Here is a 26809-nt window from a genome sequence, read left to right as displayed (position 1 = left end):
CAAACCGGGAAGGCCTAAGGCCCGTGTGCTAAGCAACGGCACAGGCGGCGGGAAGTTTGAACGTTCGGACACCGCCCCATATGCGAATAGACCAATCAGCGTCCAGCCGTCTTAGCAACAGCGATCCTCTCCTCCCTCCAGTCCTGTCGAAATCTTAAGCAGGATCCGGATCTCTCCGGCCAATAGCGGCTTGGAGGGGCGGGGCGTGTGCGCGCGCACCCCGCCCCCACTCAGGTGTGCCTCTCTTGCGGGAGCGCGGCTCTTAGTGACGCGGTTTCGCGCACGTAGCTACCCAGGTGACTGAAAACGCGGGAAAGTGCCGCGAGTTTCCGCAACTGGGGTGGGAAGTCGAGAAGTTAGGGCAGCGATAGTGGGGGCGTGGTTGGCAGAGGCGGGGAGAGGAGACGTGCAGACTCGGCCCTCAGGGCCCACCAGCCAAAGTACAAGCCCCGGGTGACCGGAATGTGGGTGGGGCACGTGGGGTTTTGCAGTCTGGACTTTGGTGATATACCTAAGAAGTCGCCCGTCAAAATGTCCGCAGATGTTAAAAACAAAACGTTACCGCATCTCTCCCCGGCCCTTGCAGCCCTGCGCCTCAGCCCTCTCCCAGTTCGGGTGGATTTGCGTGTCTACGCACCCCCTATCCCAGCCTCCTGGCGGTGAAATCCCGCTCCTGAACCGTCTTCGTTTTCTGCGCCCGCAGAGCGTCCTAGGCCATGTTCTCCGTAGGAACGATCCCAGGCGGGACGCCGCAGAGCCCGGAGCCGGGGGCAGCTTCGGCCAGCTTTCCCAGCCTGGCCCCAGTGTCGGGCCGTGGGGAGGCTGAGGAGGAGGAGGACAACGAGCAAGAGCCGGCGGAGGTCTCTGGGGCGGCGGTGTCTGATGTCTGGTGGAGCAGGCGCTTGGATCCTGAGAGCAGGGAGTTGGTTGGAACTTCGGGATGTTAGAATCAATGGGCTTGGAATAGCTGGCAGGTCACTTGCCTCTGCTCTGTTTGACACTGACTGAATGGGGACGATGATACTTATCTCAGTCAGGGATTTGATAAAATGATTAAAATTAAGTAGGACATGGCATAACCCTACACTTACCAGCAGTTTCCTTTCCTGTCGGTTTCCTTTCTTCTTCCTGGGATAGATCTATCTGTGTGCGCTGTGGACTTCAGGATACTTGGGCATCGCCTACTATGACACTAGTGACTCTATCATCCACTTCATGCCAGATGCCCCAGACCATGAGAGTCTCAAGCTTCTCCAGAGAGGTGGGAGCAGAACCATGGATTCCTCTACTCTGAGACTGGAAGTGTATTTCACTCTTCTATCCTTACCTGTCTCAATTTATTTTATTGACTCCCAGAAGTTCCCCCTGTTGTTTATAGGAATTCATTTCATTATTCAACACATTGTTTATAATGTATCAGGTGCTGGGCATATCAGTCATGTCCGTCCTGCAGGGCTTTGGAGTCTAGTGACAATCTCCAGGTCACTCTTCCCTCCTGCCACCCTGCCAGTCTTCTCATTCCTCAATCTCATGCCTGACTCCTACCTATGCTCCCAATGTGCAGAGCACCTCTTACTTTTAGAGGGAGGAAATGAGGGTGCGTTTGTTTGTTTGTTTGTTTGTTTGTTTTGGAGGGAGTAGAAGGAAATAGCAAGGGGAGGCCTTATGGATACCCCCTTAGAGGATCCTTTTACTCATTTGGTCTCCATTCTTCTTCCAAGTGTTGGATGAAATCAATCCCCGGTCTGTTGTTACGAGTGCCAAACAGGATGAGAATATGACTCGGTTTCTAGGGAAGCTTGGTAAGGACTGGGTAAAGGGAAAAGCAAAAATGGGAAAGGAGTGAACTGTGGAATATTCCAGGAGACTAAAGGGTCTTGGAGGAGCAACAGCCAGGAGGCCAGAATTGGGTGAGAGGGAAGGTGGGACAGAGGCAGAGGACTGAGATGTTCAGACTCATGGCCCTTTCTCTGCTTCCCCCACAGCCTCCCAGGAACACAGAGAGCCTAAGAGACCTGAAATTGTATTTTTGCCAAGTGTGGATTTTGGTACTTCCTTTCCTTTGCCCAATTCCTCATCCCATTTTTCCTACCCCTTTCTCCTTACTCTACTTGAGCTCCATCAGAAGTCTCTCCTCAGCCTTATCTTATCCTAACCCTTTGTGTTCTCCAAGTCCCATAAGCAGTCTCCTCAGGATCTCTCCTGCTCCTTACCCTTTAATAACCTGAAACCTTGTGAAGTTTCCACATAGGCGTGTCTAGGGATGAGGGCCTTCCCTGAGAAGAGGAAGTGGTGACACTTTGTGGATAGCTTTGATTGTTGGGATTTTTACCTTTAAGCCAAAGCCATTTGTCCCTTAAAAAAAAAAAAAAATAGACAAAACCTTCCCAGGTTTGTAAAAAGTTTTACAAAACCTTCCCAGGTTTGTAAAAAAGATAAGGAATGTTCTATTCTACTTAGATATTAAGACATTAGTGTTATTCATTCCTCTATTAATATGATCCTTTGACCCCAAATTCCAAATAGATACCTTAGGAATAGATATTCTGAATCACTTGTCTTTCTCAGGTTGTGCTCTCAGCCAAAGATCTTTATATTCTAGGTAAAATAAAGAGATAATTAGACTAAGTCTGAAAATTTGGTACATTATTATTAGTATCATCATCATCATCATCATCATCATCATTTTATTTTGAGAGAGTGTGTGAGCAAGGGAGGGGCAGAGAAGGAGAGAGAGAATCCCAAGCAGGCTCCATGCCGACAGCACAGATGCAGGGCTCAAACTCGAGCTCTGAACCATGAGATCATGATTTGAGCTGAAACCAAGAGTCAGAAGCTTAACCAACTGAGCCACCCAGTCGCCCCTGAAGATTTGATTCTTGTTTCAGCTTTCCATTAACTGCCTGTGCAACTTGGCAAGTCACATCCTCTCTCTTGCTTCTATCATCTCATTCTTAAAACGGGGTGAAAATTGGGCTACAAGACCTTTCCCTTCCCTCTCATTCTTCCCCCAAAATAGGTCTGGAGATAAGCAAACAGCGCCTTCTTGCTGGAAACTACTCCTTCATCCCAGACTCCATGACCACCACTGAGAAAATCCTCTTCCTCTCCTCTATTATTCCCTTTGACTGCCTCCTCACGGTAGGAAGGGTCCTGGGAGATGAGGGCTGGTTGGAGAAAGGGACCAATACCCATTCCTAGGGTTGAGTCCTGGGAGGTACTAGTCCAATCCTGGAAAATAATAGTTTTCTCTGGTGTTGTCCAGCCTCTAGGACATTGAGATTTACCTCAACTCCATTACTGATTTCCTCCCAGGTTCGAGCACTTGGAGGGCTGCTCAAGTTCCTGGGTCGAAGAAGAATTGGGGTCGAACTGGAAGATTATAACGTCAGCGTCCCCATCCTGGGCTTTAAGAAATTTGTGTTGTAGGTGATTTACCCTAACCTCAAGCAAAGTAAGGTGGGATTGGGAGGTCTTAATAGCAAGACAAGGTGGGGGGGGGGGGGAGGAGTGGGCAGTGACCCATCAGGTAAAGTGCTCTAGGACACATAGGAGCACCTGAAGGGGGTGTGGAGCTCCGGGGAGATGACTGAGACAGTATTCCAGGAGGGGGATCTAGGGGGTGGAACCTAAGAATGAACTCACACCACTCCTACCCCAGCCACCTTTCTTTCTTCTTGTTTTCTGTCCTCAGGACCCATCTGGTGAGCATAGATCAAGACACTTACAGGTAAGGAGATGGAGGCAGGCTGTCGTCTCTGGGGAGAGAGAAGGATTAAGTTTAATACTCTAATAATCCCAGTGAGGCTCCAGTTTCTTTAATCCAGGGGTTATTAAGGTCTCTCTCCTTGAAGAAAAGGGAAGAGAGGGAGAAAAGCCCAAAGGTGTCACCTTCCTTTTCTAAAGAGAAAAACTGATACAGAAGTGAGGGACAGACCTTACAACAAAATTTTATCTCAGGAGGATGTTCCCAATCTCCCTTCCATCTTCTCAATTCCCTTTAAAAAATCCAAGTTACCTTGGGGCTCCTGGGTGGCTCAGTCGGTTAAGTGTCTGACTCTTGGTTTCAGCTCAGGTCATGATCTCATGGTTCAGGGTTCAAGCCCCGTGTCAGGCTCCATGTTGACAGTGCAGAGCCTGCCTGGGATTCTTTCTCCCGCCCGCCCCCCCCCCCCCCCGCCTCTCCCCTGCTCTCTCTCTCAAAAATAAACTTAAAAAAATTTTTTTTAAATCCAAGTTACCGCAAGCTCCTTCACTTCTCCCTTACAGTGTTCTGCAGATATTTAAGAGTGAGTCTCACCCTTCAGTGTACAAAGTGGCCAGTGGACTGAAGGAGGGGCTCAGTCTGTTTGGTAGGTATGCCCCTTCCCTCATCCCACACTACAAAATGCTGCCAGAAAAGCAGCTGCCTCCCGACATGTGTCCCAGTCCCTCTTCCCTCCCACTTCACTCCTGTTGCCAGATGTCTCTTCCACTCCAGTCCAGCTTTCTGATGCTCCTTGTACCCTCCCTGAGCTTGGGCATCCTCCCCGCCCCCCCATCCATAGTTGTCCAGTGTCATTTGCATATCATCTCTTACTTTACCAATTCCATGTTCCTTCCTTGGGTTTCTATGGATGTTTCTGCTGGTTGTGCACCTGTCTAGGGACTTTGGGAGTCCCTATGTTTAGAGGAAAGTTATATAACTGCATAACTGTCCATAACTTATGCATAACTTATTTGCATTGAGTCTTTGTCTGCTGTCTCTGGCTTTAGGGTGTAGTGGGGACATCTCCCCAAGTAGCCGCATGGTTTTACTGTGCATACCTCAGTGGATTGTGTCTAATGTTTACATATATGTGTTGGCCTCTTTGTGAATCCAACCACAGCTGCTCTGTGTATTTTTCTGGCCAACTGTTCCTGTGAGTGGCTATCCCTCCCTAAGCCCACGGACGGTAATCCTGGCTCAGACTTGTGGCCAGTCGCTGGCTTTAGCTGCCTTTGTGTTCTGTATCTGCGGAACGCCCCCAGGCCAGCCTGTCCGAACTCTGTCCTAACCGAACCTCTGGCCCGGATGCCTCAGTTTAGACACACCCACACATTCCTTTTTCTGCCGCTGCCTTGTAACAAGCTCACTGCCTGCCCCTGCTCCCCACAGGAATCCTCAATAGATGCCACTGTAAGTGGGGACAGAAGCTGCTCAGGTAAGTCTCACACATGTGCTGCACGTTAATGCATTCATTCTACAGACTCACACAAACCACCCCATCTCATAGTGCTGAGAACTGCCATTTCCCAAATGCTGGCTAAACGCGTTTAATCCTCACACCAATCCCGTGTGGTAGCTAGTATCCTCATTCTGTGTTGTCAGCACAGATATACGTATGCCCATTGATGGTACAGACTGGCACACATGCAAGCAGCAGAAACAATCACAAAACACTAATGCACACATGGTAATATCTTTTTTTATTGAAGTGTAGTTGATATACAATATTATATTAGTTTCAGGTATACAGTATAGTGATTCAGTGTTTATATACGTTACGAAGTGATCACCATGATAACTCTAGCTACCATCTGTCACCATTTAAAGTTATCACGGTATTATTAACTATATTCCTTATGCTATACATTGTGTCTTTTTTTTAATAACTGGAAGTTTCGACCTCATATGGTACTATCTTTACTTTTTTTAAGATTTTTAAATTTTATTTTAAGTACAATCAACTTCCCAACGTGGCGCTCAGACTCATGACCCCAGGATCAAGAGTCACATGCCAGGCCCCACATGGTACTATCTTTAATTATAAAAACCACACTTCACATTTGAGCTATTGTCTGTTGACTTTCAAAATTGTGTCTCTATTTCTGAGCTGTATATGTGGGATGCTCACCGCACATCATCACCAGTTGCAATTTCTATAGGCAGTTCAAGCTCAGAGCATCTAAACTGATGCCCACTCGACCTGTTCGTCTTCCTGCATCCTTTTTTATCTGCATAATGGCATCGCTGGCAGTACTGCTTCTCAACCTTGGATTGATGCTTCTCCTTCACCCTTCATATTCAATTATTCACTAAGGCCTATTGATTGTACCCTGAAATGTCTTTCTCAGCCATCTCTCTCCCTCTTTCCACTGCTCTAACTCTGGCTGCAATCATTTCTAACCTTGGGCATTGTATTCACCTTCAGATTGGTCTCTGTGCTTTGAATCTCTTCTTTTTCCAATCTGTCCTTCGTTCTAAAATACTTGTCATTCCACAACAGAGATCTGAGCATGTCACTCCACTTTTTTTTTTTTAAACCTTAAGTAAAAACAAAATAACATAAACCTCAGACTTCCCCGTTCTCCGTGGGATGGAGATTAACATCTTTAGCAGTATGATGTTCAGGGCCCCTCCCATTCACCCCAATTTAAACTTCCATGATTATTTTCCCAAGCCCTTCCTAAATCCATCCTTACTGGATCTGCCCTATAGTCCAGTCATTTGGGCCACTTTCCATCATGGAAATACACCATGCCCATGTTTATGCAGTTCCCTCTGGAAAGTTTTTCCCTTGTTCTTCACCTGTCAGAATCTTACATCTTCTTCAAGGTACAAGCCAACTATCACCTTCGTGGTGAAACTTTCACAGGCACCCATAAGGAGACTGACACACACCTTCCCATTTGCTCTCACGTTGCCTGTTTGTTTTCTAGTTGCACTGTCACATCAGGTTGGAGTTAGCGGTCGGTGAATCTGCTTGTTCTCATAGCTGTGAGCTCCGTACAGCGGTCATTCCTGTTACCTCAGTGCCTGCCACATGGCCTTGTATGTAGTAGCACCGAGTGAGTGAGTAGGTACACAAATGCAAACACATTGGTCAAGTCATCTGTACAAACTCAGAGCTGAAACCTTTGCTAGCCTACAGGTGCGCAATCCTTTACCCACCTCACCTGCCCTGCACTGTGTGTCTTTTAGAGGTTAATTTAGGATAATCTGAGGTCATCTCCAGGTAATTGGGATGCCTTCATTACCCACGCATTCTACAGGTGCAGATCTCTAATCTCAACCAGGGATGAGAGAGAAGGAATTCTCAGGGGAGAAGAGATCAGCATTAAAGGGGAGGGGAGGAATGCAGATCCCCCCAGGTAGGATCCAGCAGGGCATGGAATCACAACCTGAATCATGAACTAAGGACCCAGTTGGCCTCCAACTGGACAGGGCACCAGGAAGGTGACTGAATGTCACATTATGCTCTAAAGAGCACTGTGCTCACAGTCTGGAGACCTGAGTTTGAGACCCAGCTCTAGATTTTGGACAAGCTGCTTGTCTAAGGGCTTCATTTCCTCAGCTATAGAATTAGGAGGTTCAGCTTGACTAAGATTTCTCCTGGCACTAGCAGTACATGAGTCAGAAAAACCTAAGTATTTTTTTAATGCTTATTTATTTTTGAGAGAGAGAGCGAGAGAGAGAGAGATTGCTAGTGTGAGCACAAGTGGAGGAGGGGCAGAGAATCCAAAGTGGGTTCTGTGCTGACAGCAGAGAGTCCCATTCAGGGCTCAGACTTGCAAGCCGCAACATCATGACCTGAACCAAAGTCAGATGCTTAACTGACTGAGCCACCCAGGCGCCCTGAAAAACCTAGGTATTTTACAAGAAAGTCTGCTTATACTCTCCAAGGTGGGGAAGAGTATTCACAGACTGACCTACACAGCTGCTGGTGGAGCTCTCTGTGGCTAAGGAGCAGAGGTGCCTAAAACCTACCCTCGAATCCAACCTAATTCTCCACTTTACTCTAACCTGAGGTGTTCTAACCCAGGGTAACTGGCCATAGACTATATAGTGTGAGATACATATCCTCAGGCCATAGTGTCTCCATAGGTTGGTTCTTTATATAAAGTAGCATGCCTGGGGTGGCTGGGTGGCTCAGTCCGTTGACTTTGGCTCAGGTCATCATCTCACAGTTTGGGGATTTGAACCCTGCATCGGGCTTTGCGCTGAGAGCTCAGAGCCTTCTTTGGATCCTCTGTCTCCCTCCCTCTCTGCCCCTCCCCCCCAAAATATATAAACATTAAAAAAATAAATAAAGTAAAATAGCATGCCTAATGGCTTGCTCTAATACAGAAAAGAATTCATGGGCTCACAGGTCCTTGCAGAGTCTCACACTCTTCATAGCCATAGAGAAGATAGGGGCACCCAGAATTAGACAAACACAGAAGAAACATTTATTACCATATACTAATTTATTAGGAAATACCTCAGGCACACAAAATGTGGAAGTAATAATAATACAAACGTCTATGTTTGCACGAACAAATTTAAGAATAAGGCAATGTTTTTGAAGGGGCGCCTGGCTGGATCAGTTGGTAGAGCATATGACTCTTTTTTTAAAACATTTTTTTTTTTAATGTTTTTGACAGAGAGAGAGACAGAGCATGAGCAGGGGAGGGGCAGAGAGAGAGGGAGACACAGAAGCCAAAGCAAGCTCCAGGCTCTGAGCTGTCAGCACAGAGCCCGACACAGGGCTTGAACTCACAGACTGCGAGGTCATGACCTGAGCTGAAGTCAGACGCTCAACTGACTGAGCCACCCATGCACCCCAAGCATATGACTCTTGATCTTGGGGTCATGAGCTTGAGCCCCAGAGTGGGTATAGAACTTACTTAAGAAAAAAAAAAAAAGACAATGTCATTGAAGCCTCTTCAGTATCCTTCCCAATCCTTCTCTGCAGAGATGACCATTATCATGAATTGAGGATTATCACTCCACATGGAATGGTTATATACTTTTACAGAACAACAAGAGAAGATGAACGTGTGTGCAATTACACCCAGAGACACTTTCACAGCTAAATGCAGATAAACTCACGCTGACTCACCGTCTCCTACTCAGCTGCAGAGAGAACTAGAGTGTTGGCACACAAATACCTCAATACGCTACACTCCCTCTAAATATTGACAAGCTCCATTACATATCCACATGGAATGACACATGGTTACATCCATCAAAACCATGATAAACAGAGTCGTGCTCACATGCAGAGATTTTTAGTAGATCTGTGTAAACACGCCCGCATAGATACTTGCCAGTACAGATACTGATTACCCCAATCCCCAGGGACCTCCAGACACACATTTTCACAAACTGGGATCAAGACAACAACGAGAACAGATGTAATTTCTGTCCCCACCCCCCGTGTCATGCCTCACTTCCAGGCTATGGTTCACACGTCCGACTCACGACCTGGGAGAGCTAAATTCTCGGTTGGATGTCATTCAGTTTTTCCTACTACCCCAGAATCTGGACATGGCTCAAATGCTGCATCGGTTGCTGGGTCATATCAAGAATGTGCCTGTGAGCCAGGGGTGGGGGCCGGGAGGTGGGGAAGGAGTTTGACGGTCAATATTGGACATGGGGCTTTTTGAGGAGCATTAGAGTGGGAGAGGGAAAACAATGGCTGTCCCTTTGACTGTAGCTGATTTTGAAACGCATGAAGCTGTCCCACACCAAGGTCAGCGACTGGCAAGTTCTGTACAAGGTAAGTTCTTCCTTCTTGAATCCCAGAAGTCCAAGTTAAGTCCCTCAGCATGTGATCCAGACCTTCTGTACTCTGGTCACCCTCTCCAACTTTATCCTGACACTTTTTTTTTTTATTTATTTATTTTGAGAGAGAGAGAGTGCACGAGTGAGAGCAAGCATGAGCCGGGGGGGGGGGGGGGGGGGCAGAAAAAGAGGGGGAGAGAGAGAGAGAGAATCTTTTTTTTTTTTTTTTTTAACATTTATTTATTTTTGAGACACAGAGAGAGAGACAGAGCATGAACCGGGGAGGGTCAGAGAGAGAGGGAGACACAGAACCTGAAACAGGCTCCAGGCTCTGAGCTGTCAGCACAGAGCCCGACGCGGGGCTTGAACTCATAGACCGTGAGATCATGACCTGAGCTGAAGTCAGATGCTTAACCGACAGAGCCACCCAGGCACCCCGAGAGAGAGAGAATCTTAAGCAGGCTCCATGCTCAGCTCAGAGCACGACTCGGGGCTCGATTCCCCAGACCCTGGGATCATGACCTGAGCTGAAATCAAGAGTTGGATGCTCGACTGAGCCACCCAGGCACCCTATCCCAACACTTAAAAAAAACAAGAAAAAAACTTCGTATTGTAGAAGTTGTGAAAAAAAAAATTTAGAGTAATATAATGAGCCTCCATGTACCCACCATGCAGCTTTGACACTTGGACTCATGCCAATCTTGTTTCATGTATATCTTCTCCTTGCTTTCCCCTTCCTGGATTACTTTGAAGCAAATTCCAGCCATCATATAATTTCACCCATAAATATGTTAACATGATTTCTAAAAGAAAATTTCTCTTTTTTTTTAAATGCTTATTTATTTTGGGGGCACCTGAGTGGCTCAGTCGGTTAAGCGTCTGACTTCAGCTCAGGTCATGATCTTGCGGTTCGCAGATTCAAGCCTCGCATCAGGCTCTGTGCTGACAGCTCAGAGCCTGGAGCCTGCTTTGGATTCTTTGTCTCCCTCTCTCTCTCTGCCCCTCCTTCACTCACACTCTGTCTCTGTCTCTCTCAGAAATAAACATTAAAAAAAAATTTTTTTAATGCTTATTTATTTTTGAGAGAAAGAGTATGAGCATGAGAGGGGCAGAGAGAGAGGGAGACAGAGTATCAGAAGTGGGCTCTGCACTGATAGCAGCTAGCCCAATGTGGGGCTTGAACTCATGAACCATGAGATCATGACCTGAGCTGAAGTCAGATGCTCAACTGACTGAGCCACCCAGGTGCCCCAAAAATTACTTTAAAATTTTTTTTTAATGTTTATTTATTATTGAGAGACAGAGCATGAACATGAGAGGGGCCGAGAGAGAGGTGCCCCCCAAAACTACTTTTAAAAAGGAATAATGGGGGTGCTTGGGTGGCTCAGTCAGTTAAGCATCAGACTCTTGGTTTCTGCTCAAGTTTGATCTCACCATTTGTGGGATTGAGCCATGCTTTGGAGCCTGCTTGGGATTCTCTCTCTCCCTTTCTTTCTGTCCCTCTCCCCCACTTATGTGGGTGCTCTCTCTCTCACAATAAATATAAATAAAAACTTAAAAAAACATAAAAAGGAATAACAATATCATTATCTTACTAACAATCAGCATAATTCTTGAATATCACAAATTGTCCGATGTTCACATTTCTATTCTTTTTAAGAGCAGGTTTTTAAAAATTTTTTGTAATGTTTTACTTTTGACAGAGAGAGAGAGAGAGAGAGAGAGCAAGCGCAACTGGGGGAGGGGCAGAAAGAGGGAGACACAGAATCTAAAGCAGGCTCCAGGCTGTCAGCACAGAGCCTGACACGGGGCTCCAACTCATGAACCATGAGATCATGACCTGAGCCAAAGTTGGAAGCTTAACTGACTGAGCCACCCAGGTGCCCCACATTTTTTTTTTAATGTTTATTTATTTATTTTGAGAGAGAGAGAGAGAGAGAGAGAGAGAATCCCAAGCAGGCTCCATGCTGTCAGCATAGAGCCCCAACTGGGGCTCGAACTCATGAACCATGGGATCATGACTTGAGCCAAAATCAAAAGTCAGATGGGGCGTCTGGGTGGCTCAGTCGGTTAAGCGTACAACTTTCGCTCAGGTCATGATCTCGTGGTACATGAGTTCGAACCCTACATGGGGCTCTATGCTGACAGCTCAGAACCTGGAGCCTGCTTCAGATTCTGTGTCTTCCTCTCTCTGCTATTTCCCTGCTCTTGCTCTGTATCTCAAAAAAAAAAAAAAAAAAAAAAAAAAAAAGAGTAGGATGCCCAACTGACTTGAGCCATGCAGGCCCTCCTGATGTTCACATTTCTATCCTCTCTTAAATGTCATGATTTTTAAAACATTACATTTTGTTTAATCAGGATGCAAATATGTTCAACATATGCCAATGGTTTGATGTCTCTTGAAGTCTGCTTTGTGGGTTCCTTTTGCCTTTCACAATTCTCCCTCCATCTCTATCTCAATCTTTATCTCTCTTTTTCCCCTTGCAAATTATTTGTTGAAGAAGTTAGATTGTTTGTCCGACAGAATTTCCCTTAGCCTGGATTTTGCTGAATGTAATCAGTAGGTGTTTTTGACATGTTTTACGCTCTTCTAGAATTTCTGTAAGTAAATAGTTGAACCTAGAAGATCGATCAAATCCAAGTTAGATTTTTTTCAGTACTGTTTTATAAGTGGAGGAATATAATGTCTCATGTGTCTGTCTCTCCTTTTGTGATGTTAGCAGCTTTTGATGTTTAATACCTAAGTCCATTATTTCCTTATGGATTGCAAAGTAGTATTATTCTGTCATCCTTTCTTCATTTATTAGCGAGAACATTTCTGTAAAGAGAAACCCTCACATCTGCTTTTTGGTTTCCCAGTGATATATTTCATATCATAGAAATTGCTTGATTTCCCTCCCCCTGCTTTTATTTATCAGCTATCAGCATATAGGAAATTGGTTCCCTAACATCCTCCAAGGTAGCCAGTGTGTTTTTTGTTGTTGTGTATCATCATGAACTCAGATTTATGCGTGTGTTTCAGTCCTCTGCAATTTTAGTCTTTCTACATGTTCAGATTATTCCATCTTTGGCCAATGGGAGCCTCTTCCTGTTGGCTTCTGAGTCCTTTAAACATGACCCCAGTAGACTTTCCCACTTGGCAGCTTCCCTCCTGCTCTCTGATTTGATGGGATCTAACAAAAATATCATTCACATTTCCTGGTTTTATTTTATTTTATTTTATTTTATTTTATTTTATTTTATTTTATTATTTTTTATGTCATCTCTGCACCCAAAGTGGGACTTGAACTCTTGACTCCAAGATCAAGAGTCACATGCTCTTCTGACTGAGCCAGCCAGGTGCCCCTCCATCTCATATCTCCTGGTTCTGACCCAGGATGAGACATTTCTCCAAGGAGCCCTGGTTCCTTTTAGTGAAAAATTGTATCACAGGCTGTCTCAGTCTGAATGCTAGAGGTGCACAGCATGTTTTACTTATTGTTTTTAAGACTTTTCTGTGGACATATATAGGAACTTTTAAAAAGTAAAATACATGCATGATAAAATTGGTACTGATACCACCGATTTAAATTCAGAAGCACAGCATCCTTACCTTATATATTCCTTTACTTCTCTTCTTCAGTATTTCTTCTTCATACTGAAAATTCTGGTTCTCAATAACACTAGCAATGAGGAGATTAGAATATCATTCATTTGCCTTTTCCTACATTACATCCACAACGATCTTAGTATAACACTTCTAGCACTACTATCAATGATATTATTGAAAATAATTTAAGATTTTTTGGGAGGAGAAGGGAAGTTCTTTTTGTCCCTACTAAGGATATACAGTCAAATTACTATGTTTTAGTCACTTGGAATAGTTCCTCTCTGTGTAGTTATGTCACTATCTGGACATACATTTATGTTCATTTGTTTCATTCTATTTTTGATTTTTAAGAATTTTTTAAATTTCATTTATTTTTATAATTACATAAAATATTTATGTAATTCCAAACTATTATGTAGTCAACTAATTCTAATTTCTATCCACCCCCCCACCTATAGATAACATTTTCTTTAAAAAATTTTTAAGATTTATCCTTCTGTTGCTTTGTTTTAAATTCTTTTTTTTTTTTTTAATAATTAAGATGTAAAGAAAAGTTGCAAAAATTGTACATGGTGTTCTCACATATCCTTCATCCAGTTTCCCTTAATGTTAACATATTACCAAAACAGTGTTGACATAACCATAGTACAGTTATGTCAGAAATCTTGTATGAGTTATAATTCAGTGTTGTATTTTTATTTTACTCAAATTTTTCTAGTTTAGTTCCTTAAGAGTTCTTTTCAGATTGACTTTTAATATACCCATTTATTTATCTTTTAATAGTTTTTTAAAGTGTATTTTTATTTGAGAGAGAGCTAGAGAGCAAGCAGGGGAGGAACAGAGAGAGGGAGACAGAATCCCAAGCAGGCTCTGTGCTGCCAGCACCCAGCACAGATCTTGATGTGGAGCTCGAACTCATGAGCGCGAGATCATGACCTGAGCTGAAGTCAAGAGTCCGACATTTAACCGACTGAGGCACCCAGGCACACACCCCGCCTTTTTTAAATAGTTTTTTAAAGTGTATTTTTAAATATGCCCATTTAGCTTTTAGATTGGCTTTTCAGATTCACGCAGGCTTTTGATATGCCCTTCTGACATGGCCCCCAGTCCATTTTTGAGCACTTCCTAACTTTTTACCACTACAAGATGCTCCAGAGTCATCTTATATTTTCCTTGCCTAAGCCCTAGAATCAACCATTTCTCCAAGGAGTCCTGGTTACGTTCTTTGGAGAATAGTATTAGAAACCAAGATCTGGACACTAGATGTGGTTATTGCTACTGGGGTATCTGTCACTTCTTTTCACCACAGACAGAGCTAAAGAAATAAATGTAGTATGCTAACCCATGCATATACATCTGTATTCCTGAATCGATCTATCTATATAAGAATCCATGAGTTCATACTCATACCTCTGATACCACAGAGTTCACTCTATACCACAGTCAATACCACAGAGTTCACTCCAGACTTCCTCCTTTCCTCATTTGTAACTTCCTTCTCTGCCAGTGAGAAACCTGCTTCTTATTATCTTCAGCAGGTTTCTTTTAACATGAACAGATATGTGGAACTATTTGTATCTTCCATTCTCAATACTGAACATTCATCAGCCAGGCCAGGCTATGCATTCAGGGACTCTGCACACTGTGTTCTCAACGTAGCGTGGTGGTTAAAAGCCAGACACCTGGGTTCAAATCCCAGCTCTTTTATTTACTCTGTGAGACCTTGAGCAAATTATGTTATTTCTTTGTGCTTCCAGTTGCTCCTCTGTGAAATGGAGATAATTCCTATCTCCTAAGATTATTTTGAGGATGAATGAAATTAACATATGTGAAGAATTTAGAACATTGCCTGTCACCTAGTAAGCATTCAATAAGTGTTGGCTCTTACTCCTACCTCTATTCATTTACTCATGCTCTTGCTTTCAAACAGAATACTCTCCTTCCTTTTGAATAGCCTTATTCACAACCAAGTTCATTTCCTTTTTTTTGTAAAGATAGCCCATATTAGTCTTTTTTTAAAAATTTTTTAAATGTTTATTTTTGACAGACACAGCATGAGCGGGGAAGGGGCAGAGAGAGAGGGAGACACAGAATCAGAAGCGGGCTCCAGGCTCTGAGCTGTCAGCACAGAGCCCAACCTGGGGCTCGAACTCACAGACCGCGGGATCATAACCTGAGCCGAAGTCGGATGCTCAACCGACTGAGCCACCCAGGCACCCTAGTCCATATTAGTCTTATTCTCTGAACTTATTTCATAATTTTAATCAGTTCCATAACTTGGTCAATCTGTTTTGTGGGTATCATTATTTTTGCTGCTTGTTTATTTCCATCATGGCTAGAGTATAAACCCTTTGATTTATTTACTTCATATATCTTCTACCACCAAGTAAGGCTCAGTAGATGCCCTATGGATTTGGTCTGTCTGCTCAGTCTAACCTTGGCAGCCACCTCAGGGCCCTGAGCTTCACCCTGGGTAATTAACTGTCAGTGACTCTCACCCTTTCTCTCTTCTTGCTGTCTTTCCCCAGTGCTATCTTGCTCCTTCTGCTCATTTACTGTTCTGCCTTCCATATCTCTACTTCTCTTTCTCCTTCCTCGGTATAAAATCCTTTCCTCTTAGGGGCACCTGGGTGGATCAGTTGGTTGATCATCCAGCTTTGGCTCAAGTCATTATCTTGTGGTTCATGGGTTCGAGCCCTGTGTCAGGCTTTGTGCTGACAGCTCAGAGCCTTCTTTGGATTCTCTTCCTGTCTCTCTGCCCCTCCCCTGTTGTGTGCGTGCGCATGTGCACTCTCTCTCCCTCTCTCTCTCAAAAATAAGTAAACACTAAAAATAAATAAAAAGTTTAAAAGATCCTTTCCTCTACTGAAGCACCTACCACTTTATTTTTACTTATTTATTTATTTACTATTTTTTTTAATGTTTATTTATTTTTGAGAGAGAAAGAGACAGAGTATGAGCCAGGGAGGGTCAGAGAGAGAGGGAGACACAGAATCTGAAGCAGGCTCCAGGCTCTGAGCTGCCAGCACAGAGCCCAATGCGGGGCTCAAACTCACAAACTGTGAGATCATGACCTGAGCTGAAGTCAGAGGCCCAACTAACGGAGCCACCCAGGTGTCCCTATTTATTTATTTTTTAAGTTTATTTATTTTTCTTGAGAGAGAGAGAGAGCACGAGCAGGGGAGGGGCAGAGAGAGGGAGAGAGAGAATCCCAAGCAGGCTCCACCCTGTCGGTGCAGAATCCAAGAGGGCTCGAACCCAAGAACTGTGAGATCATGACCTGAATCCAAACGAAGAATCGGACACTTAAACAACTGAGCCACCCAGGTGCCCCTATTTTTAAATCTTCTGGGTGTATTTCTGTCTTCCTCGTTTGACCAAGAGCTCATCTGGGACAGGGCCCATTTTAGTTCTTTGTAGTCTCACTATTTAGTGTAGTGCCTGACACAGAATTTTACAGATGACATTTTCCTCACTGTTTCTTTTTTGCCTTTGAGATCTTCTGTCTTTTATATTGTGTTTCCCCCTGCTGCTCTCTGTTCTTCTCAGTCCATCCCTGTCCCCTCACCTCAGCCCATTTTCTGTCCATTTCTGCTGCAGACTGTGTATAGTGCCCTGGGCCTGAGGGATGCCTGCCGCTCCCTGCCCCAGTCCATCCAGCTCTTTCAGGACATTGCCCAAGAGTTCTCTGATGACCTGCACCATATTGCCAGCCTCATTGGGAAAGTGGTGAGTGGAAGACAGAGGCAGAACCCCTGGGGACCTAGGGAAGAGAGGTGGGATTGGAGGACACAGAAGGACTGTGCTCTGGGGAATGTGCTATGGAAGATGAGAGACATCAAAGTCAGTTGGATGACCAAAGAATGAGATGGTGAGAGGAAGTGTCAGAATGTCAGAGACCTGCTTGGAGGGTTAGGGTTAAAGCAGGAACTGCAGGGAGGATTGGGACCCGAGTAGAGGTGAGGAGCAGGATTGGGAGATGGTTCTGGGTGATGAGCAACTGGACTTTTTATCTCCTCAGGTGGATTTTGAGGGCAGTCTTGCTGAAAATCGTTTCACAGTCCTCCCCAACATAGATCCTGAAATTGATGAGAGTGAGTGTTGGGTGTGCAGTGGGGCTTATGGGCCCCAAACACGAGCCTGCCCAGTGATGGGGTACCATCATCAGTAGGTGGCCACTACAACTGGGGCTAACTAACCATGGCAAACAGGGCAGGAACCTTACTTTCGATACTCATATGTCTTCCACCCTCCTAGAAAAACGAAGGCTGATGGGACTTCCCAGTTTCCTCACTGAGGTTGCCCGAAAGGAGCTAGAGAATCTGGACTCCCGTATTCCTTCATGCAGTGTCATCTACATCCCTCTGGTGAGGGTAGGAGGACGGGTGTAGCCTCCAGGGGTCTTTTATGGGAGATATTAGGTTTATGAAGGACACACTGCTGGATAAGAAAACCCCTGGGGAAGTGTGAAGAATATGAACACCGTGGTGGCTTTAGGCCCTTGAGAAAAGCACTGGAGAATACTGGGATCTCTGGCATCCTCTAGGGAGATAAGGTGCCCAGTACTTTACTCCCTGTTTTAACTCCTCTGCACTCTCCCCAGATTGGCTTTCTTCTTTGTATTCCCCGCCTGCCTTTTATGGTAGAGGCTAGTGACTTTGAGATTGAAGGACTGGACTTCATGGTAAGGCCCTTGACTTCTATGGCGGGGCGGGGGGGGAGGGTGATGAGGGAAATGAGTCAGCAGCTGAGGGAGGGCCTTCCCCCATCAGCACTGCCCAATATGGGATGTCTCTTCTACAGTTATACTTTGATCTTTACCAGCTCTGAGATAAAAGAGAAAGAAGTCAGGTGAGAAAGAGATAAAAGACCTGTGCCCTGAAAACTATAAAATGATGAAAGAAATTGAAGATGACATAAAGAAATGGAAAGACATTCCATGCTCTGGAAGTGGAAGAACAATTGTTGTTAAAATGTTGATACTACAGTTTACAGATTTAATGCCATCCCTATCAAAATACTAACAGTATTTTTCACAGAAATAGAACAAAGAATCCTAAAATTTGTATGGAACATCAAAGACCCTGAATAGCCAAAGCAATCTTGAAAAACAGAAAACTGGAGGTATCACAATTCCAGACTTCTAGTTTTATTACAAAGCTGTAGTAATCAAAACAATATAGCACTAGCACAAAAATACACACATAGATCAATAGGACAGAATAGAAAGCCCAGAATATGCAATAGAGAGGGGCACCTGGGTGGCTCAGTCAGTCAGACTGACTCTTGGTCTCAGCTCAGGTCTTGATCTCAAGGTCGTGAATCAAGCCTTGCATTGGGCTCCACGCCAGGCATGAAGCCTACTTAATAAACTCAAAATGGATTAAGGACCTAAATGTGATACAGGAAACCATAAAAATCCTAGAAAGAGAGCACAGGCAGTAATTTATCTGACATTGGTTGTAGCAACATCTTTCTAGATACCTCTCCTGAGGCAAGGGAAACAAAAGTGAAAATAAACTATTGGAGCTACATCAAAATAAGAACCTTCTGCATAGCAAAGGAAACAACCAAAAAAACTAAAAGGCAACTGTGGAATGGGAGAAGATATTTGCAAATGACATATATGATAAAGGGTTAGTATCCAAAATATGTAAAGAACTTATAGGGGCGTTTGGCATGCGACTCTTGATTTCACAGTTGTAAGTTTGAGCTCCATGTTGAGTGTAGAGATTACTTTAAAAAATTTTTTAAATATTTATTTTTGAGAGGGCGGGGAGGAGCAGGGAGAGAGAGGGAGACAGAATCTGAAGCAGGCTCCAGGCTCTGAGCTGTCAGCCCAGAGCCCAACGCGGGGCTCAGACTCACCAATGGTGAGATCGCCATCTGAGCTGAAGTCAAACCCTTACCCGACCAAGCCACCCAGGGGCCCCAAGATTACTTAAATAAATACAATTTAAAAAAAAGAACTTATATTACTCAATAACAAAGAAAAAACAAATAATCCAATTAAAAAATGGGCAGAAGACATGAACAGACATTTCTCCAAAGAAGACATCTATGGCCAACAGACACATGAAAAGATGCTGAGCATCACTCACTGTCAGGGAAATACAAATCAAAACCACAATGAGATATCACCTCACACCTAAAGCCACACTTTAGTCAGAATGGCTAAAATCAAAAACTCAGGAAACAACAAGTGTTGGCAAGGATGTAGAGAAAAAGGAACCTTCCTGCACTGTTGGTGGGGACAAAAACTGGTACCATCACTGTGTGAAACAGTATGGAAGTTCCAAAGAAAATTAAAAATAGAATTACCCTATGATCCAGGAATCACACTGCTGACTACCCAAAGAATACAAAAACACTAATTCAAAGGGATACATGCTCCCCTATGTTTATAGCAGCATTATCTACAATAGCCAAACTATGCAAGCAGCCCAAGTGTCCACTGATAGGTGAATGAATAAAGAAGATGTGGTACACACAATGGAATATTACTCAGCCATAAAAAAAGAATGAGAGCTTACCATTTGCAATGGCATGGAAGGATCTACAGAGTATTATGCTAAGTAAGATAAGTCAGAGAAAGATAAATTCCATATCATTTCACTCATATGTGGAATTTAAGAAACAAAAATGAACAAAGAAAAAAGACAAAACCAAAAAACAGACTCCTGACTATAGAGAACAAACTGATGGTTACCAGAGGGCAAGTGGGTGGGGGGATGGGTGAAACAGGTGAAGTGGATTAAGAGTACATTTATCTTGGGGCACCTGGGTGTCTCAGTCGGTTAAGCATCCAACTTCGGCTCAGGTCATGATCTCAGGGTTCGTGAGTTTGAGCCCCACGTCAGGCTCTGTGATGACAGCTCAGAGCCTGGAGCCTGCTTCAGATTCTATGTCTCCCTCTCTCTGTGCCCCTTCCCCACTCACCCACTCTCTCTCAAAAAGAAACGTTAAAAATAAAAATAAAAAGAGTACACTTACCTTAATAAGCACTGAACAGTATACATAGAAGTATTGAATCACTATATGTACACCTGAAACTAATATAACACCGTATGTTAATTATACTAGAATTAAAAATATATATATCAGAAATTATCAAGGGGAGGCATAACTAAACTAGTGTTTAAGAATGAATATTTGGGTGATAAACTTACAAAGAAAATAAAGAATTGATTCCCAGAAAGGTCAGAATAGAGGTTACTTTTGAGGAGCTGGAGAAGGTTGTGATAGGATGGCTCTCTGGGGTAGCTGGCAAAATTTTAATTTCTTAACTCAATTTGTAACCTACATGGTTAGTCACAGGGTATTTGCCTCATAATAATTCTTCTACACATTTGTTTAATTCAGTTTTTTTTCTTTCAATGTTTATTTTTGAGACAGACTGTGAGCGGGGGAGGGGCAGAGAGAGGGAGACACAGAATCCGAAGCAGGCTCCAGGCTCTGAGCTGTCAGCACAGAGCCCGACGTGGGGCTCAAACTCAGGAACCATGAGATCACAACCTCAGTAGAAGTCAGATGCTTAACCGAGCCACCCAGGCGCCCTGTTTTATTTTAAAATATAAAGTTAACGGGGCGCCTGGGTGGCTCAGTCGGTTCAACGTCCGACTTCGGCTCAGGTCATGATCTTACGGTCTGTGGGTTCGAGCCCCGCATCGGGCTCTGTGCTGACAGTTCAGAACCTGGAGCCTGCTTCCGATTCTGTGTCTCCCTCTCTCTCTGCCCCTCCCCTGCTCATGCTCTGTCTCTCTCTGTTGCAAAAATAAATAAAAACATTTAAAAAAAATTTTTTAAATAAATAAAATATAAAGTTAAAAAAAAAAGTTGGGGTGGGGCTGGAGGTGATGTTAGAGAAGATGGAGACCATTAATGCAAGGCCCACAGCTTTGAACCCTTGCACCCAGTTTCTGTCAGAGGAGAAGCTGCACTATCGTAGTGCTCGAACCAAGGAGCTGGATGCATTGCTGGGGGACCTGCACTGTGATATCCGGGGTGAGGAGAAGCAAAAGGCTGGAGGGGAGCGGGCAGCTTGGAGGATATTCTAACAGGCTCCTTTCTTCCTGCTCTCTCACTCTGACTTTGTACCTTTTCTTCTCAATGTCTCGGGGTGTCTCAGACTCTTTCTCTGCAAGCCTATTTCCAGGTCTTTCTGCTGGCTTCTTTGTCTCTTCTTCATTTTCTCCTGGAGCTAATGTCCACCCCCTTCCTCCCCTACCTCTAGACCAGGAGACCCTGTTGATGTACCAGCTGCAGTGTCAGGTGCTGGCGCGGGCAGCTGTCTTGACCCGTGTGTTGGACCTTGCCTCCCGCCTGGACGTCCTGCTGGCTCTTGCCAGTGCTGCCCGGGACTATGGCTACTCAAGGCCCCGTTACTCCCCCCAACTCCTTGGGGTCCGAATCCTGAATGGCAGGTGAGAACAGAAGAGACTGGAGGCATAGACACAAGGGGCCCAAAGGCCCCATCTCTGGTGCCTTCATTTATCTGGATTCACAGGCCATGTGTGAGGTAACTCTCTACCCACTGCAGACATCCTCTGATGGAACTCTGTGCCCGAACCTTCGTGCCCAACTCTGCAGAGTGTGGTGGGGACAAAGGGAGGATCAAAGTCATCACCGGACCCAACTCCTCAGGGAAGAGCATATACCTCAAACAGGTGAGGAGAGGGGCACATGGGTAGCTCAGTCAGGTGAGCACCCAACTTCAGCTCAGGTCATGATCTGACAGTTCATGCGTTCAAGCCCCACATCGGGCTCGCTGCTGTCAGCACAGAGCCTGCTTTAGATCCTCTGTCCCCCTCTGTCTGCTCCTCCCCTACTTCTACTCTCCCCCAAATAAAAAAATAATAATAAAATAAAATAAAAAACAAGTGAGGAGAATCCCTGCACACTGGGCCTCTGGCATCTTTTTCATTGTCTCCATCTCCCACCTGCCTGCAAACATGGGTCCCTACAGCTCTTCCCCTGTGTTCTGACCCGATCTGTCATGAAAAGTCTGTAGTCCACACTCCCTGCTCCTCTACCTCACGTGTTCCCATTCTGTACTTGAGGGAGAGCCATGCTCTAACAGATCTTTCTGTGCCCTGAAATCCTCTCCCCCATCTCTGGATAGATCCATGCCATTCCCAGGTGTGCCTCTGCCCCCTCCCCCCTTCCTTTTTCCTGATTCTAAAGAAAGCTGAAGGGGCTCTACTCTCCTATTAAACTGTGTCCATCCCTCTTTGATCTATAATTCACCCCTCAGCCTTGACTCACCTTTACCCCAGCCCACACCATCAGGCCCCAGGCCCCGTCTCCTCCGTTTCTAGGTAGGCTTGATCACATTCATGGCCCTGGTGGGCAGCTTTGTGCCAGCAGAGGAAGCCGAAATTGGGGCGGTAGATGCCATCTTCACCCGGATTCATAGCTGCGAATCCATCTCCTTGGGCCTCTCCACCTTCATGATCGACCTTAACCAGGTCAAAGGGAGCAAAGGGGGGGTGGGATTGTGGGAGGGTATTAGTAAGGAAGGAACTCTACTCTTGAAAAATAATCAGGGGCACCTGAGTGGCTCAGTTGGGTGGGCGTCTGACTCTTGATTTCAGCTCAGGTCATGATCCCAGGGTTGTGGGATCAAGCCCCGTGTTGGGCTCCATGCTGAGCATAGAACCTGCTTAAGATTTTCTTCTCTCTCTCTCTCTCTCTCCCTCCCACCCTCCCTCCCTCCCTCTCTCTTCCTCTGCCCCTTCACACCCCCCCCCATGCTTTCTCTCTAAATGAAAAAAAAAATCTAAAAAGAAAAATGATCAGAACAAGAAAAATCTTCATTCTGCAGCATGCCTTCTGTATTAGGGGCAGGAAGCACCAAATTCAGAGACTGGGAGAATCAATACCATGAACTTTTACTGAACCTTTGATTTGCATGAGACACTGTTGGCAATGAAAGGATGAATGAAATGTGTGTCTTACCACTGAAGAACCTGCAGTCCAGTAGGGTGGACACATATATAAGCAGCTTTATTCACAGGCAGACTGTGGTCAGTGCATTACAGGCTTGAATGCCAATGAAATTCTCCCTTGTCCACCTGGTACCCAGCAGGTGGCGAAAGCAGTGAACAATGCCACCAAGCAGTCTCTGGTCCTCATTGATGAATTTGGAAAGGGAACCAACACGGTGAGGAGACAAAAGGATGAGAAACTGAGGAGGGGAAGCCGGGGGAAGACAAAGGAGCATGAGGGTGACGCTGTGCCTCGGGAAAGGAACAGGAGTGCATGGGGCAGGAAAGAAACAGAAAAGTGCGAGATGGGGCAGGCCAGGGCAGGTGGAGAGGTGTACACAGGGCACCTCTGGTTCAGTACCCTCACCCCTGCCCTCTGTGCAGGTGGATGGGCTTGCGCTTCTAGCTGCTGTGCTACGACACTGGCTGGCACTTGGACCTATGTGCCCTCACATCTTTGTGGCCACCAACTTTCTGAGCCTTGTTCAGCTACAGCTGCTGCCACAGGGGCCCCTTGTGCAGTATTTGGTAAGGAAACCCATCTAGCCCTCTAGGGATCCATAGGATGAGCATTTACCAGAACTGAGGACAGGCTCTTCAGGTACGACAGGGGCTCCCTGAGCACAGGAACCACGTCCCTTCCCATTTCTCACTCCCCACAGGGATTGGCCAAGGGTTTCAGGGCAGGAAGCAGAGACATTGATGACACACTGTCCCCTTGTATCTCTTTTAAGACCATGGAGACCTGTGAGGATGGGGACGACCTAGTCTTCTTCTATCAGGTTTGTGAAGGTATTGCCAATGCCAGCCATGCGTCCTACACAGCTGCCCAGGCTGGGCTTCCTGGCAATCTCGTTGCCCGTGGCAAGGAGGTGAGATCCAAACGTCAAGTACCTCCATCAGGGCTCCCTTCCGTTAGCCTGGCTTTCTGGGTCCATGGGATTTCTGACCCTTAGTTCCAGTTCTCTTACCCAACTCCCCCTCCTCCACATCCCACCTCCACCCCCACCCCCACCCTCCTTCTGGTTCCTAGGTCTCAGATTTGATCCGCAGTGGGAAACCCATCAAGCCTGTCAAGGAGTTGCTAAAGGAGAAGCAAATGGAAAAGTAAGTGTGTGGCCCAGTGTCCCGGCTCTCTCTAGCATGTCTGCAGCTCTTCTCCCCCTTTCAGGGACTCAGCCTCTTTGTCCTTCAGAGACCCACGATTTATCCTGAAATCCCTAAATTTTCCTGGGCTCCCTGTGCCACAGCCTCTCTCCTCTGCCTGGGGACTCAGTTATCTCTTCTCCCATAAATCCCATTTTTCTCTCTCCCATTAGTTGCCAGACATTGGTAGATAAATTTCTGAAACTGGATTTGGAAGATCCCAACTTGGACCTGGACATTTTCATGAGTCAGGAAGTGCTGCCGGCTGCCACTGGCATCCTTTGAGAGTCCCTCCTTGGCTTTCCTCCACTTCCCAAGACCCCAGCGAGCTGCCATGCCCTGTCTCTTTCCTGGTCTCCCTCAGGCCCAAAATTCTCAATTTTCCTGGAAATTCTGTTTCACGTTAGGAATAAAGTTTATTTCAGAGCAAGGTATTGTTTCTTTAGAGCAGCCATCACAAAACAATAGGAAAGACATGAAGCACCAAGCAGAAGTCCACAGAGGGGCCTGCCCTGCCTCATTAAGAACACAGTGACACTGGGGCACCTGGCTGGCTCAGAGGAGCGTGTGCCTCTCAATCTCGGGGTGGTGGGTTGGAACTCCATGTTGGGTGTAGAGATTACTTTAAAAAAACAAGCTTAAAACAACACAGTGACACTGCTGTAGGGGGACCCTTGGGTTCTACCCAGGGGACTTCATGAGAACCAGCTCTTTCAACAGACCCTACAAAAGCAGATGAGAAGGAGGACAGAGAAACCCAATGGAGGTGGTCTTTTCCCCTTAAGTAGGAACACCCCAGCCTCAGAGACACAGCAGGAAAGGCTCTGAGAGGCTGAAAAGGTGGGATGGGCACCAGGCAGGGGGAAGGGGAGGGACCCACCCTGAGCACCAGTGGGCGTGGCTCCACCCTTCCCACCTCCGAGCCATGGGGAGCCAGGGGCCCGGAGGGCTGCCCCTGGTACAGGCCCCCTACACAGTTCTGCTGCTGCCATTAGGGACAAGCCGCCAAGACCCAGGGGCCCGGAGCTTCTTCCTCTGGGTGAGTATTAGCCCAGCAAGAGGTCCCAGGGAAGCCTACTTCCTGGATCTGCCCCTACATTTCCACTCAATTTTCAGGACCCGTAAGTCTTCTCCCCTGCTTCCCCTTGCCCTCCAGCTCAGTGGTCAGTCTGGGTTCACACTCAGTGACCAGTGAACCCAACCAAGGGTTGAGAGAAACGGCCGGGGCTCAGAGCCCTGCTGGGGAGCAAGTCAGCCTCTGCTTCTGGCCTTTCCAGCTGCAGAAGATGCAGGCTCTGGAGAGGGAGCAGGACGCCCTGTGGCAGGGGCTGGAGCTGCTGGAGCACGGCCAGGCCTGGTTTGAGGGCCGTCTGAGGGAGGCACAGCAACAACAGCTGCATCTGGGGGCTCTTGGTGAGGTACGGGGCTTCTGTGCGGCGCAGGGGGGCTCTGGGGGCACGGGGGACATGTGGACACAGCCTGGCACCACCCTGGAAAGGCAAGAGTTAATGGGCAGGGATCATGAATTGTAATGACTGGATGCCACCAAGTGCAGGTTGGTGTTCATTGTCGGGATTGGAGGAGGCCGGTCTGCATTCCATTCAGAGGGACCTGATTTGGATCACTCCATTGAGATGGGGGAGTGGCCTGGATTATTCCAATGGGTCAGGACTGGACAGGGAGGATCCATAAAGAACAGGGAAAGGGGTACTATCCCACCTGAGGGGGATGTTGAAACGGGACTGTTAAAGAGATGGTAGGGAGAGTACTGGATTTTTCTACCTGTCTGGGGGGGGGGGGGCGGTTCTGTGGTGAGGGGATCCAGCTGGAGAGGTAATGGCCTGTGGTGACAGAAGAGCGGCAGATGGACCTCAAGGTTTCACCATGCTGTCAGCCTCTAACTCCTCCTTTAGAATTTTCTATCAGATTTACACTCAGAGCCTGGTGGCCCCCAGTTAGCCCAGATTCAAAATATGAACATCTGTTTGCAGAATCTGATTCAGGAGAAGGTGAGTTTATTGTTTTTAGTGTGTACTCTCGGGAAGTGGGGGTAGAGAGGGGACTTGGGGTCAGCACTGGTTTAACAGAGAAAAGCAAATCCCAGCCTCCTCTCCCTCCCAGTTCTCCCCACATCCCTCGAATCAGGCTAGTTCCTGTGCCACCCAGGACTGGAAGGGAAGGCCAAGGAAGCAGACGGCATGGCAGCAGCAGGTAAACTGTAGGGAAGTGGGGGGCAGGGCGGAAGCCCCGGCCCGCAGGCGGAGAGGAGCACAGATGCCCACACCGGTTCTCTCCTCCTCTCCAGTTGTCAAGGCAGCAGAAAGGAGGCACTCAGCCCAAAGGGGAGACTGCTCAGCTGGGCTGCCCCAATATGCGGAGGGGCCCCACCCGTGTGTGAAGCCTCCTCTCGATTTCCTCAGTTGGTGACAGGGGAGGCTGAGTCAGAACCCCCAGTCTCCTTATCCTGCTTCTTGACTTAACAGATAAATGGCTCCAGGTGGTGGGCCAACTGAATTCCTAACATCTTGGTGTAAAGTTTCTTCTCCACAACTGAAAACTTCATTTCATCTGCTTGGTGTC

General features: G+C 46.2%; 2 protein-coding genes across 10 annotated transcripts; both read left to right on the top strand.

The window, feature by feature from the left end:
* Positions 1 to 166: 166 nt before the first annotated feature.
* MSH5 (mutS homolog 5) lies at positions 167 to 24655 on the top strand. 9 transcript variants are annotated; one of them, XM_053223027.1, is made up of 25 exons: positions 167 to 296; positions 704 to 860; positions 1138 to 1261; positions 1722 to 1802; positions 1986 to 2048; positions 3020 to 3141; positions 3316 to 3425; positions 3695 to 3730; positions 4270 to 4352; positions 5138 to 5183; positions 9181 to 9319; positions 9441 to 9503; positions 16698 to 16826; positions 17119 to 17191; positions 17355 to 17464; positions 17701 to 17781; positions 21014 to 21101; positions 21331 to 21520; positions 21637 to 21763; positions 22415 to 22564; positions 23185 to 23259; positions 23468 to 23611; positions 23746 to 23955; positions 24117 to 24190; positions 24403 to 24655. In XM_053223027.1, exons 2-25 carry the CDS (start codon positions 717 to 719, stop codon positions 24512 to 24514), a joined length of 2574 nt encoding a protein of 857 aa, XP_053079002.1. In that variant the 5' UTR covers positions 167 to 296; positions 704 to 716; the 3' UTR covers positions 24515 to 24655. The 9 variants fall into 9 exon arrangements, with proteins under 9 accessions (XP_053079002.1, XP_053079003.1, XP_053079006.1 ...); XM_053223028.1 differs by having other exon boundaries at positions 205 to 296; positions 587 to 860; XM_053223030.1 differs by lacking the exon at positions 167 to 296 and having other exon boundaries at positions 316 to 860; positions 23866 to 23955.
* Positions 24656 to 24800: 145 nt separating this feature from the next.
* On the top strand, positions 24801 to 26806 carry SAPCD1 (suppressor APC domain containing 1). The gene is made up of 5 exons (XM_015082180.3): positions 24801 to 25268; positions 25507 to 25647; positions 26143 to 26238; positions 26351 to 26440; positions 26535 to 26806. Exons 1-5 carry the CDS (start codon positions 25155 to 25157, stop codon positions 26625 to 26627), a joined length of 534 nt encoding a protein of 177 aa, XP_014937666.1. The 5' UTR covers positions 24801 to 25154; the 3' UTR covers positions 26628 to 26806.
* Positions 26807 to 26809: the final 3 nt, after the last annotated feature.

Source organism: Acinonyx jubatus, chromosome B2 (assembly GCF_027475565.1).
Source record: "Acinonyx jubatus isolate Ajub_Pintada_27869175 chromosome B2, VMU_Ajub_asm_v1.0, whole genome shotgun sequence".
Taxonomy (NCBI): Eukaryota; Metazoa; Chordata; class Mammalia; order Carnivora; family Felidae; genus Acinonyx; species Acinonyx jubatus.
Note: the sequence above shows the minus strand (reverse complement) of the source record. Positions and strands in the feature narration are given on the sequence as shown.

Bases quoted from the DNA above. Each gene is read 5' to 3' on its own strand.
- MSH5 (XM_053223027.1), top strand. From the start codon at position 717: ATGTTCTCCGTAGGAACGATCCCAGGCGGGACGCCGCAGAGCCCGGAG. The intron at 1,262-1,721 runs GTGGGAGCAGAA...TCTTCTTCCAAG, and splicing joins TCTCAAGCTTCTCCAGAGAG to TGTTGGATGAAATCAATCCC. The intron at 9,504-16,697 runs GTAAGTTCTTCC...TTTCTGCTGCAG, and splicing joins ACTGGCAAGTTCTGTACAAG to ACTGTGTATAGTGCCCTGGG.
- SAPCD1 (XM_015082180.3), top strand. From the start codon at position 25,155: ATGGGGAGCCAGGGGCCCGGAGGGCTGCCCCTGGTACAGGCCCCCTAC. The intron at 25,648-26,142 runs GTACGGGGCTTC...CTCCTCCTTTAG, and splicing joins ATCTGGGGGCTCTTGGTGAG to AATTTTCTATCAGATTTACA. The intron at 26,239-26,350 runs GTGAGTTTATTG...TCTCCCTCCCAG, and splicing joins AGAATCTGATTCAGGAGAAG to TTCTCCCCACATCCCTCGAA.